Raw genomic sequence first — 12842 nt, 5'->3', positions numbered from 1 at the left:
TGACCTCTAGGTTTTAAGGGTATTATGACTCATACTGTAGTACTTTATTTCCATTGTTATAGTGGTCATGTGACTATCTTGTCACTATAATATATAGTCTTTAATTTTGTAAATGCCGGATCTCTATGGCAAGACGCATAATTTAACAAAATTTCGTCAAAATCGTACCTGTGGTGACTGAGATCTCGTGTCACTAACTATGTACAAATGGACTGAGCGAGATCCTGTCCCCCCTCAGAGTTCATCGTGAGGGAGTTAGTTATCTGCACCAATTACTTCATCAGTACCACAGCGCCATCTACTGTTAATTTGGTGACATAATGAACGGACTTCAAGTCCCATAAGCATGATACGTATCTATGGACTACAACTTCCATCATTCTCCGTTAGTTCCTGTGACGAGATTGAACGTTCTAGGCATTTACAGGATTGAAACGATTAAACAGGAAAAGCCAACACATTTTATAAAAATGATTTGGTTTGAAGGCTCTATTCCAGCAGCCATCATCTCCGCAAAACAACAGAGCTCCATCTTCGTCGTCGTAATAACAGGTATTGTTTTGCTAGCGCAGATTTGTATGCTAGCAAAGCTAACGTTAACCAGTCGAAAGATTCGCCATAGTAGCGAATAAAACTGTGTCAAGCTCGGGAGAGCAAACGAGCCCTGTCATTGTCAGTCAGCTATTTAGCTAGCTATGCATGTCAACAACATGAAACTCGAAGTGTCGATGTAGCCAATGCTAACTTGTCAAAACAAAAAGGAATGACAGCTGTCAAATCGCAGCTAACTAACGTTAGTTAATGCGATTTAGATAGTTAGTTCTGGCTAGCTTCCTACTAACGTTAGTGTGGTAATCGCTAGCTGACAATTTAACTGGCTGACTGGCAGGCTAACGAGTCGCAATTATTCTGGATGGCGACTGTCACCACCAATACTAGCGGACTAAACTCCTTCCTTCACCACGGAGTGGAGTTTAGTCCGCTACACCAACACTACAGACTTGTATTGTAGGAACTGGGCATTGAGTGTCGTAGGACGAGTGATTCACCACTTCTGAATCTGACATTCTTGTTCTCTACTAGGCGACGATGAGGTGTCAGGACAAATGATGTCCAGTTGGGAGGACGACAGAGTGGCCGAGGCCTCCTACAACTGCTGTGTTGCAATCAAGGTTGATTCCAAGAGGTGGCCTTTATAATGGAATCCTCCTACACTTGTGTGGATATGATGTACACTATTTCTGTACAGCACTATCAAAATGGAAATACTAACAAATGTGATGCATTTTATGTTTAATGTTTTTCTTTTCTTGCAGTGAGACATGCACACAGTTCTCCCAAATCTGTATCCTTCTTCTCCAAAGGGTTCTTATCACCCCTAGAGTTAGACTGTTGTGTTTGTGGTCCCTAAGGCTTGATTTCCTTTAGATTATTCACCAAGCTTTCTCTTTCAGACATATTCTAGATCAGTGGTTCCCTAACTTTTTATAGTCCGTACTCCTTCAAACATTCAACCTCCAGCTGCTTACCCCTTAGCGCAATCTCAAATGTTGTTTTTTGCCATCATTGTAAGCCTTCTACACATACACACACACACACTATACAATACATTTATTAAACATAAGAATGAGTGTACGTTTTTGTCACAACCTGGCTCGTGGGAAGTGACGACAAAGCCCTTGTAGAACCAGGGCCCAAATAATAATCAATCATTTTGCTCTTTTATTTAGCCATCTTACATATAAAACCTTATTCACAATTTCTTATGAACAAATAACTCACCACAGGTTAATGAGAAGGGTGTGCTTGAAAGGGTGCACATAACTCTGCAATGTTGGGTTGTATTGGAGAGATTCTCAGTCTTAAATAATTTTCCCACATGGTCTGTGCCTGTATTTAGTTTTCATGCTAGTGAGGGCCGAGAATCCACTCTCACATAGGTACGTGGTTGCAGAGGGCATCAATGTCTTAACAGCGCAATTTGCCAAGGCAAGAAACTGAGCGCAGCCCTATCCAGAAATCTGTCAGTGGCTTCTGATTAAATTCAATTTTCACAGAACCGCAATATCGCTAAGTGGACTGGAGGCAGGGCATGAAAGGGATAACGAATCCAGTTGTCGTCCGTTTCGGGAAAGTACCTGCGTAATTGCGAACCCAGCTCACTCAGATACTTCGCTATATCACATTTGACATTGTTCGTAAGCTTGAGTTAATTTGTACACAAAAAATCATACAATGATGGAAAAACCTGTTGTCCTTGTTAATGCAGACACAAAAGATCTCCAACTTCTTAATCATAGCCTCAATTTTGTCCCGCACATTGAATATAGTTGCGAAGAGTCCCTGTAACCCTAGATTCAGATCATTCAGGCGAGAAAAAACATCACCCAGATAGGCCAGTTGTATGAGAAACTCGTCATCATGCAAGCGGTCAGACAAGTGAAAATTATGGTCAGTCAAGAAAACTTTAAGCTCGTCTCTCAATAAAAAATAAAAAACATGTCAATACTTTGCCTCTTGATTGCCAGCGCACTTCTGTATGTTGTAAAAGTGTTACATGGTCACTGCCCATATCATTTCATAATGCAGAAAATACACGAGAGTTCAGGGGCCTTGCTTTAACAAAGTTAACAATTTTCACTGTAGTGTCCAAAACGTCTTTCAAGATGTCAGACATTCCCTTGGCAGCAAGAGCCTCTCGGTAGATGCTGCAGTGTACCCAAGTGGCCTCAGAGCAAGCAACTGCTTGCAAGCGCGTTACCACTCCACTATGTCTCCCTGTCATGGCTTTTGCGGCTTCAGCACAGATACCAATACATCTTCACCACCAAAGTCCATTTGATGTCACAAAGCTGTTCAGTACTTTAAAAATATCCTCTCATGTTGTCCTGGTTTCCATTGGTTTGCAAAAGAGGATGTCTTCCTTAATTGACCCCACATAAACGTAACAGACATATACCAGGAGCTGTGCCAAGCCCGCCACGTCTGTTGACTCATCCAGCTGTAACGCATGTAATTCACTGTCTTGTATGCGAAGCAGTAATTGTTTCAAAACATCTCCTGCCGTGTCACTGATGCGTCATGAAACAGTGTTGTTTGATGAAGGCGTTGTCTGTGTCGTTTTTTTTTGCCTTTTCCCCCAGCATTGTCCCACACATATCTGGCAGCAGGAAGAGTTAAGTCCTCCACAATAGTATGGGGCTTGCCTGTCCTACCCACTTGGTAGCTCACCATATAAGATGCTTCTAGCCCCTTATTAATGGTATCTGTTGCTTTTATACATATTACTTCTCGAAAGTCATCTTTATTCTTGCTCAAAAAACTCCTGTGGCTTATTTTTCAAATTGTCATGTTTCTAAATGTCTGTGCAAGAGTGGTGTCCCGCGAGAGAGTAACGTTTAATGTGATTGGATGTTAATTATTTGACTAGGCTACCTGTATTTGACATTGTGTTGTTATTTCGATGAACATTAGATGGTTTAATTACATTTTTGGCAGTTTAGTTACATTTTTGGCAGTGAAATGAGGCTAATCAGGCGAGGGGGAAAAAACCCACTCAAATGTATAGCCCCATTGGAAAATATAAATGTACTGTTGGAAATGTGAAGAAAAATTTGTATTTTATTTTTTTTAAACGTGAATCACATTTTTATTTGGCCTACCCCAGTTTGGGAATACCTGTTCTACATCATGCAATTAAGTCCAATCCCATTTTTTAAATTATTTTTATGAGCATGGTTGGTTTGCCTTTAACTTTCTGAAAAAGACCCAGTGGTGTGCATCCCGTCCAGTTTCTTTATCGGAGAGAATGGAATCCCCCTGGAAGTTGTTGCCGGGAGTGTCTCTGCAGAGGAACTCATGAAAAGAATCAACAAAGTCAAACAGGTATGGTAGCCAATTATAACACAGAAAACACTTAAACAACATCAGTAAATGGTCTCCAAGATCACTGAGATAGATGTAAGGTAGAGGGTATCTAGTTTGGCTGACAACTGCTCTCGAAGTCTCCAGCTCGCTGTGTAGTCATGTGCGTTGCGCATCAGCCAGCCTAGAGCGTGTCACACGCATTTCTTGTGCCTAACAGATGCACGCTCAGCAGATGGCAGGTGAGGGAGCGGATGCAGGGGCTCCCATGGAGGGGCTCCCACGAGCCACGGTAGCCTCAGAGCCAGCCCCAGCACATTCCCCCTCAACCTCACAGGAGCTCCAGCCCAGCCACACACCACCAGCAGACACAGACAGTGCAGCAGCACCAGCAATGTCTAAAGGTGTGTTTGTGTGAGGGGTCACTTTGGAATGTTGATGAAAAGTAATTTTCCTGAAAAGCAATGTAACAAAATTACAAGTACTTGCGCTATATTTAAATGCATGTCTGTGCGTGTTATTTGATATGTGTCCTGTTGATTGAGAGATTGAAGTTGAGACACTGTCATGATTGCTGATAATGATTGCGTTGATGTGGTCCAACCCAGAATCCCTGTCCAGGCCAGCAGAAGAAGGTGGACCCTTGGCCTCAGAGGTTGTGACCCTTGGGGATGACAGGAGCGCATCATCAGAGGACGTGTCAACCAGCTCTCAGCCTGACGAAGGTCTCGATGCCAAGGTGGAGAGGTAGGACCTATATACACACACAACGGAGGTGGGATAAAAGGTTGAAACTTGCTTTATCTTTTCAAACTGAAACCTTTCCTTCTGTAGGTTAACAAAGAAACTGGAGGAAAGACGGGAGCAGAAAAAGAAAGGAGAGGAGGAGGTAAAGAATAACTAGACATTGGTGTCCAATATTGACACCGCAGTAATGCAAATTTAGCCTAATCTCAATTTGTATACATAGTAAGAACTGCCTATTAATAATAGAATCGCCGGGCCTTTCAGCCTATAAGTATCCACTAGAGAACGTTGTCGGGCGGCTCCATAACCATACACCCGGCCTTGTTGGAACCCCCTCCCAACCAATGATGGGTCAACATTCTAACAGTCTAATAAATACATTTCATATATGCTATGGGAAGAATAATCATTTGGTTGTGTTTATGAAGGTCTTAGTTTTTTACATATTCTAATGTTACCTATTTCAAAGAACATAATGACATTTTCATTAGTTTGTTACTCTAGGCTATAAGTAAAAATTAAAAACCACAAGTTCAAGAGTTAAATCCATCACAAAGAAAACCTTTTTTTTGGGGGGGGCAGGCCTAAAAAAAACATTGTGGAAATAATAACATTTATATAAAAATAGACAGAATAGCATATTTTACGTTTATTATGTTACTAGTCTTTGCTTAGCAACCTGAGCAATGCTGCCCCATGGACAGCGCGGTTATGCTTTGAAAAAGTAATATTTGGAAATAGAGCTGCAGCTCTTGAATTGAGTTATTTGACAAAAGTGTCTTAGAAACTGCAGAATATGCTATTGCTGATACAATCAGAGTTTTACCTGAATGTGACTCTGAAGGAGAATTTGATAAAATGGTGCTCCTTTCTCTGTCAATTCCAAGATGTGCCCATCTTCATGTACAATTTGACAACTCATACTATTGTCAGTTTAATCTTGTCTTTAGGCTAACTCTTATGTGTGAAATTAGTTTCTGATTGTATCGGACTATTGTTCCCCAACCGTGCCTTTACGCATGAATCAGTCTCGTCTTCTCTTCTCTATGCTCTCGATTTCAGTCACAATGGCCACAATTCTCCATCATTACACACAATTAAATCACCCTCATCATTCAGTTAGGCCTAATTTAAATTAATTTGTAATGTGCACAATTATCAGTTTCTATCAACCATTCATCAATTTAGCCTATGTAATTAAGGTGGGAATAGGTGGGGGGATTAGAAAATTCTGACAACTGAGCAATGTAAAAGACAAACATTTTAAGAAAAGTCAAGGAGCAGGACGTTGCTTATTTTTTGGGCCGATTCCTTTTACTTACGAAATCAAACGCCTATGGCGATTCTGGTGTTAATGCTTGTGTGCACCTGTATCTATTTCTGTGTGATGATGGTCAGGGTGAAATAAAGAAGGAGATGGAGAGAAGGAAGATGGGGAAGGAGATGCTTGACTTCAAGAGGAAGAATGAGGATGAGAAGACCAAACGCATTATGGATGAGCGGAACAGGGATAAGGCAGAGGAGAAGGCTGCCAGGGAGCGTGTCAAAGCACAGATCGCCCTGGTAAACAAACATCACACTTTCACTCCTCATAACTAATCCCTGGTTGGGCCTCTCTAATTTAACTTTCCCCCATAACTCCCTCTAGTGGCCTAAATGAGCGCTGCAGGGTTTGATGAAATAGCCATTGCTTGTTGTGGGAGGAGGGTAGTGGCTGGCTGATGCACCTTTATCCCCACAGGACCGCGCTGACAGAGCTGCCCGCTATGCCAACAACAAGGATGAGGTGGAGGCAGCCCGGCTGGCAGCACTGCAGGCCAGACAGGCAGAGACAGAGGCCAAGAAGGAGAATGCACAAAGGGAGAGGAGGTATGGAGCTATTCTACAGTCACAGGGCTGGGGGGAAGTTATATATCCATGAGGAAGTTTTAAAGTAGTCACTTTAAATAAAAAAAGTTTAAACTATTCAATAAGTTTTATATTGTATGTCACTACTAATGTAATTCTAGATTGTCATCAAACTGTGTGTTACTGTCCTCCAGCGCCATAGCCAGAATACAGTTCCGTCTACCAGATGGTTCATTCTTCACCAACCAGTTCCCCTCAGAGGCCAGACTGCAGGAAGCTCGGCAGTTTGCTGTCAATGTAAGATACTTTTTCTAACTCAATATAATTCATGAGTTGGACAAGTGACTATTAAGAACATGTTTATCCTCTTTGGTGGAATATGATATTAAATATCATAACGCTGGCTGTCACTTAAGAGTTTATTTCTCCTCTCAGGAAGTAGGAAATAGGTATGGCAACTTCTCCCTGGCAACCGTGTTCCCTCGCAGAGAGTTTACCGCTGACGACCTGGACAAGACTCTTCTGGCGCTTGAGCTGGCCCCCAGTGCCTCAATAGTGCTGCTGCCTGTGAGTGAGCTCCCTATTTCTCTCTAAACTTCTGCTAATATTGATGACTACTGGTATCTAGCGTCCATAGCTACATCTCCCATTTTGAGAATTCACAACAAGACAGTGTCATAGAATCGCTGCACAGTTATATTTACGCCTCTTAGGTTTCTTTGTGTACAGTCCATTCGGAAAGTATTCAGAGCCCTTGACTTTTTCCACATTTTGTTACGTTACAGCTTTATTCTAAAATGCATGAAATAGTTTTTTCCCCCTCATCAACCTACAAACAATATCCCATAATGACAAAGCAAAAACAGTTGTGTTGAAATTTTAGCAAGGCCAAAGAGTTCAATCTTGGTTTCATCAGACCAGAGAATCTTGTTTCTCATGGTCTGAGAGTCCTTTAGGTGCTTTTGGCAAACTCCAAGTGGGCTGTCGTGCCTTTTACCGAGGAGTGGCTTCCGCCTGGCCACTACCATAAAAGCCTGATTGGTGGAGTGCTGCAGAGATGGGAGAAACTTCCTGAAGGACAACCATCTCCACAGAGGAACTCTGGAGCCTTGTCAGAGTGACCATTGTGTTCTTGGTCACCTCCCTGACCAAGGCCATTCTCCCCCTATTGCTCAGTTTTGGCCGAGCGGTCAGCTCTAGGAAGAGTCTTTGATGTTCACAACTTCTTCCATTTAAGAATGATGGAGGCCACTGTGTTCTTGGACCTTCAATGCTGCAGACATTGTTTGTTACCCTTCCCCAGATCTGTGCCTTGACACAATCCTGTCTCTGAGCTCTAGCTCTTTTTTTGCTCTGACATGCATTGTCAACTGTGGGACTTTATATAGACAGGTGTGTGCCTTTCCAAATCATGTCCAATAAATTGAATTTACTACAGGTGGACTCCAGTCAAGTTGCAGAAACATGTCAAGGATGATCAATGGAAACAGGATGCACCTGAGCTCACTTTCAAGTCTCATAGCAAAGGGTCTCGATACTTATGTAAATAAGTTCTTTTTTTAATAATTTTTTTTCTAAACCTGTTTTCGGTTTGTCATTATGGGGTATTGTGTGTAGATTTGAGGGGAAGAAAATAATTTAATCTATTTCAGAATAAGCCTCTAACATAACAAAATGTGGAAAAAGGGAAGGGGTCTGAATACTTTCAAAATGTTATCTAGCTCCCAATGTTTGTTTTGGGGACTTTTTGCTTGTTTCCCCAGTAGAATGATATCATTGAGAATAAAGTGTTTCATATCCTTCTAAATCCTTCCAGCAAACGGGACGGCCTAGCAACATGGTAGTCCAGTCGACCTCTGGAGGGGGTATCTGGGCTGTGCTGGGTACCATCATCTACCCTCTGCTGGCTGTGTGGAGGTTCCTGAGTGGCTTCCTGTTCACCAGCCCCCCTATTCCTGGAGCAGCAGGCCCCAGAGGCCCAGCCCAGCGGCCAAACACTGCCTCTGGCTCCTCATCCTCATCTGGTGAACCAAAGAGGTGAGGCCCCATCCAGCAGTCTTCTATGTACTCATGGTGTACAGGCATATTTTTAAGAGTAGCTGAGATTGTTGTGGTGGTACATTATGGTTAGGAGTTAGTGACAAAATGTTGCCAGATTGTTACAATATAATTGAATGGTTAAGCTGGTATACTGGTCCAGGTTAATTGTTGTCAGGGGTCATAACAGCCACCTTTAACATGATTTGTTGTAACCAGAGTGCAAAGAATTTGGAGAATGAATCTAGGGGTTTGATTGAGCAGTGTGGTTGTGTGCTGGGTGCTCTAAAGCCTACTTACTGACTTTATTGTCCCCATGGGGAAATTTTGTTGCAGTGTCATGTACACGTTTAAAGTGGCGTTTAAATACAAAACAAAATTGACAATACAACTTTCATAACAGTTACATACCAGTAAAACATTTTTAAGGCCTAGTTGGGTTATTTCACATCCATTTCCACTTTCTCAGAGAAACCCTTCGCAAACGCACACTGGAGAAGCAACCAGCAGACTTCAAACAAGACGGAAAAATCCACAGGCTACGGAATCACGAGGACAGTGAGGATGAGAATAACACTTGGAACGGCAACTCTACCCAGCAGATGTAGTGCAATAACACTGTCTCACTCTGTCCTCCCTATCTGACCTGGTGAGTTTCCTGAGTGCGTGTCGGTCTAACGGAGGATAATGCTGATATTAGGGCTATGATGTTTCTGTTATGTTTCTCTTGTCTAAGCCTGTACTCTGCTCCTCCCTTGCATGGGTAGATGTAATCAAGTTAACCTCCTGACCGTTGGGCTTGGAACAGAGGTGATTTGTGTTGAAACTGTTATTTGATTAATTCAGCCTCTTAGAATACGACCAGCCAGGGGTTCCTTCAGTATTCTAACATGTCTACTGTACTGTGTTGAAGGGTTGAGACGGAGGTGTTGATTGAAGTCCTTGTCTAAAGGATATGTTGTCAGCTGCATTATTAACAACCTTTTTGTGTTTTATTTAACAGTCAGTAACCCAGATGACAGAACTCTACTTAATGAAAATGTATGAGGGCTCTCTCTGGTCTGGTGGAAGGGGCTATGTGTGTAGCTGTGTGTTTTTATACCAAGGCTGTGGCCCCCTTGGCATAAACTGCCTCCTTTGGCAGTAGAATGGGTTGTTTCTACTACTAGTTGAACATGGGAAACCACTGTACCGCTCTCATTTAACTATGGGAATAAAAATACATGTTTTTCAATAAACAAGCTTTTGGCTGGCTCTATACCATTTTGTGCCTTAAGTGGAAGCCAGGTCTTTTATGTGATATCACAGTGAACCAAAGATCTTTGTTGCTTGTACATTAGTAAGTACTCCTGCAGTGCATTAAGAAAGAAAAAATGGAATAAACAATTTACACACAACACCGCATAATGACAAAGCAAAAACAGGTTTTAGAAATGTTTGCAAATATACAAAAATGAAATATCTTATTTACATAAGTATTCAGACCCTTTGCTCTGAGACTCGAACTTGAACTCAGGTGCATCCTGTTAGTGGCCAGACGGAAGCTACTCCTCAGTAAAAGGCACCTAAAGACTCAGAAACAACATTCTCTGCTCTGATGAAATTAAGATTGAACTCTGGCCTGAATGCCAAGCGTCATGTCTGGAGGAAACCTGGCACCATCCCTACAGTGAAGCATGGTGATGGCATTATCATGTGTGGATGTCACGTTCCTGACCTGTTTTCTGTTGTTTGGTATGTGTTTATTGGTCAGGGCGTGAGTTTTGGGTGGGCAGTCTATGTTTTCTGTTTCTATGTTGGTTTTGGGTTGCCTGGTATGGCTCTCAATTAGAGGCAGGTGTTTGACGTTTCCTCTGATTGAGAGTCATATTAAGGTAGGTTGTTCTCACTGTTTGTTTGTGGGTGATTGTCTTCCGTGTCAGTGTATGTTCGCACCACACGGGACTGTTTCGTTGTCGTTAGTATATGTAGTCTGTTCCTGTTCGTGCGTTCTTCATGTTTTATCTAAGTTCTCTCGTTCAGGTCTGTCTACGTCGTTTTGTTGTTTTGTAAAATTATCAAGTGTTCTTCGTGTGTTTAGTTTCGTCTTGTTAATAAAGTTCATTATGTATTCACAACCCGCTGCACGTTGGTCAAATCACTACTCCTCCTCTTCATACGAAGAGGAATGCCGTTACAGAATCACCCAACTAACCCAGATCAAGCAGCGGGTTAACGGACAGCAACGACAGCAGCAGTGGGTCAAGGAGGATTGGACATGGGAAGAGATTCTAGACGGAGAAGGACCCTGGGCAGAGCCAGAGGAGTGTCGCCGTCCCAAGGCGGAGCTGGAGGCATCTAAAGCGGAGAGGCGACGATATGAGGAGGCAGCACGGAAGCAAGGCTGGAAGCCCGCAAGTACAACCCAAAAATTTCTTGGGGGGGGGCTAAAGGGTAGTGTGGCGAAGTCAGGTAGGAGACCTGCTCCAACTTCCCGGGCTTACCGTGGAGAGCGAGAGTACGGGCAGACACCGTGTTACGCAGTAGAGCGCATGGTGTCTCCTGTACGTGTTCATAGCCCGGTGCGGGTTATTCCACCTCCCCGCACTAGCCGGGCTAGAGTGAGCATTGAGCCAAGTGCCATGAAGCCGGCTCAACATATCTGGCCTCCAGTACGTCTCCTCGGGCCGGTGTACATGGCACCAGCCTTACGCATGGTGTCCCCGGTTCGCCAACACAGCCCAGTGCGGGTTATTCCACCTCCCCGCACTGGACGGGCTACGGGGAGCATGCAACCAGGTAAGGTTGGGCAGGCTCAGTGCTCAAGGGAGCCAGTACGCCTACACGGTCCGGTATATCCGGCGCCACCTTCCCGCCCCAGCTCAGTACCACCAGTGCCTACACCACGCACCAGGCTTCCAGTGCGTCTCCAGAGTCCTGTTCCTCCTCCACGCACTCTTCCTGTGGTGCGTGTCTCAAGCTCAGTGCCTCCAGTTTCGGCACCACGCACCAGGCCTACTGTGCGCCTCAGCGGGTCAGAGAGATCCGTCTGCCCAGTGCCATCTGAGCCATCTGTCTGCCCAGCGCCTTCTGAGCCATCCGTCTGCCCAGCGCCTTCTGAGCCATCCGTCTGCCCAGCGCCTTCTGAGCCATCCGTCTGCCCAGCTCCGTCTGAGCCATCCGTCTGCCCAGTGCCATCTGAGCCATCTGTCTGCCCAGCGCCTTCTGAGCCATCCGTCTGCCCAGCGCCTTCTGAGCCATCCGTCTGCCCAGCGCCTTCTGAGCCATCCGTCTGCCCAGCGCCTTCTGAGCCATCCGTCTGCCCAGCGCCTTCTGAGCCATCCGTCTGCCCAGCGCCTTCTGAGCCATCCGTCTGCCCAGCGCCTTCTGAGCCATCCGTCTGCCCAGCGCCTTCTGAGCCATCCGTCTGCCCAGCGCCTTCTGAGCCATCCGTCTGCCACGAGCCATTAGAGCCGCCCGTCTGTCCCGAGCCATTAGAGCCGTCCGTCAGTCAGGAGCCGCTAGAGCCGTCCGTCAGTCAGGAGCCGCCAGAGCCGCCAGCCAGTCAGGAGCTGCCAGAGCCGCCAGCCAGTCAGGAGCTGCCAGAACCGCCAGACAGTCAGGAGCTGCCAGAGCCGCCAGCCAGTCAGGAGCTGCCAGAGCCGCCAGCCAGTCAGGAGCTGCCAGAGCCGCCAGCCAGTCAGGAGCTGCCAGAGCCGCCAGCCAGTCAGGAGCTGCCAGAGCCGCCAGCCAGTCAGGAGCTGCCAGAGCCGCCAGCCAGTCAGGAGCTGCCAGAGCCGCCAGCCAGTCATGAGCTGCCCTACAGTCATGAGCTGCCCTCCAGTCATGAGCTGCCCTCCAGTCATGAGCTGCCCTCCAGTCATGAGCTGCCCTCCAGTCATGAGCTGCCCTACAGTCATGAGCTGCCCTTCAGTCATGAGCTGCCCTACAGTCATGAGCTGCCCTTCAGTCATGAGCTGCCCTTCAGTCATGAGCTGCCCTCCAGTCATGAGCTGCCCTCCAGTCATGAGCTGCCCTCCAGTCATGAGCTGCCCTCCAGTCATGAGCTGCCCTCCAGTCATGAGCTGCCCTCCAGTCATGAGCTGCCCTCCAGTCATGAGCTGCCCTACAGTCATGAGCTGCCACTCAGTCCGGAGCTGCCACCCAGTCCGGAGCTGCCACCCAGTCCGGAGCTGCCACCCAGTCCGGAGCTGCCATTAGTACAGAGTTGTCCCTCTGTCCTAAGCTACCTCTCTGTCCTGAGCTACCTCTCTGTCCTGAGCTACCTCTCTGTCCTGAGCTACCTCTCTGTCCTGAGCTGTCTCCTCTATGTAGGAGGGGCCTTAGTGAAGGTTCCTGGACCATGG

At 45.6% G+C, this 12842-nt stretch overlaps 1 protein-coding gene across 2 annotated transcripts; it reads left to right on the top strand.

Moving 5' to 3' along the window:
- The first annotated feature begins 395 nt into the window (after positions 1–395).
- On the top strand, positions 396–9754 carry LOC120058304 (UBX domain-containing protein 4-like). 2 transcript variants are annotated; one of them, XM_039006863.1, is made up of 13 exons: positions 396–552; positions 1084–1186; positions 1317–1345; positions 3767–3885; positions 4100–4268; positions 4473–4611; positions 4699–4753; positions 6010–6174; positions 6353–6480; positions 6654–6756; positions 6895–7026; positions 8276–8496; positions 8966–9754. In XM_039006863.1, exons 1-13 carry the CDS (start codon positions 471–473, stop codon positions 9102–9104), a joined length of 1584 nt encoding a protein of 527 aa, XP_038862791.1. In that variant the 5' UTR covers positions 396–470; the 3' UTR covers positions 9105–9754. The 2 variants fall into 2 exon arrangements, with proteins under 2 accessions (XP_038862791.1, XP_038862790.1); XM_039006862.1 differs by having other exon boundaries at positions 4085–4268.
- The last annotated feature ends 3088 nt before the right edge of the window (positions 9755–12842 follow it).

This window comes from Salvelinus namaycush, chromosome 13 (genome assembly GCF_016432855.1).
Source record: "Salvelinus namaycush isolate Seneca chromosome 13, SaNama_1.0, whole genome shotgun sequence".
Taxonomy (NCBI): Eukaryota; Metazoa; Chordata; class Actinopteri; order Salmoniformes; family Salmonidae; genus Salvelinus; species Salvelinus namaycush.
Note: the sequence above shows the minus strand (reverse complement) of the source record. Positions and strands in the feature narration are given on the sequence as shown.

Bases quoted from the DNA above. Each gene is read 5' to 3' on its own strand.
- LOC120058304 (XM_039006862.1), top strand. From the start codon at position 471: ATGATTTGGTTTGAAGGCTCTATTCCAGCAGCCATCATCTCCGCAAAA. The intron at 553-1,083 runs GTATTGTTTTGC...GTTCTCTACTAG, and splicing joins CTTCGTCGTCGTAATAACAG to GCGACGATGAGGTGTCAGGA. The intron at 8,497-8,965 runs GTGAGGCCCCAT...CCACTTTCTCAG, and splicing joins TCATCTGGTGAACCAAAGAG to AGAAACCCTTCGCAAACGCA.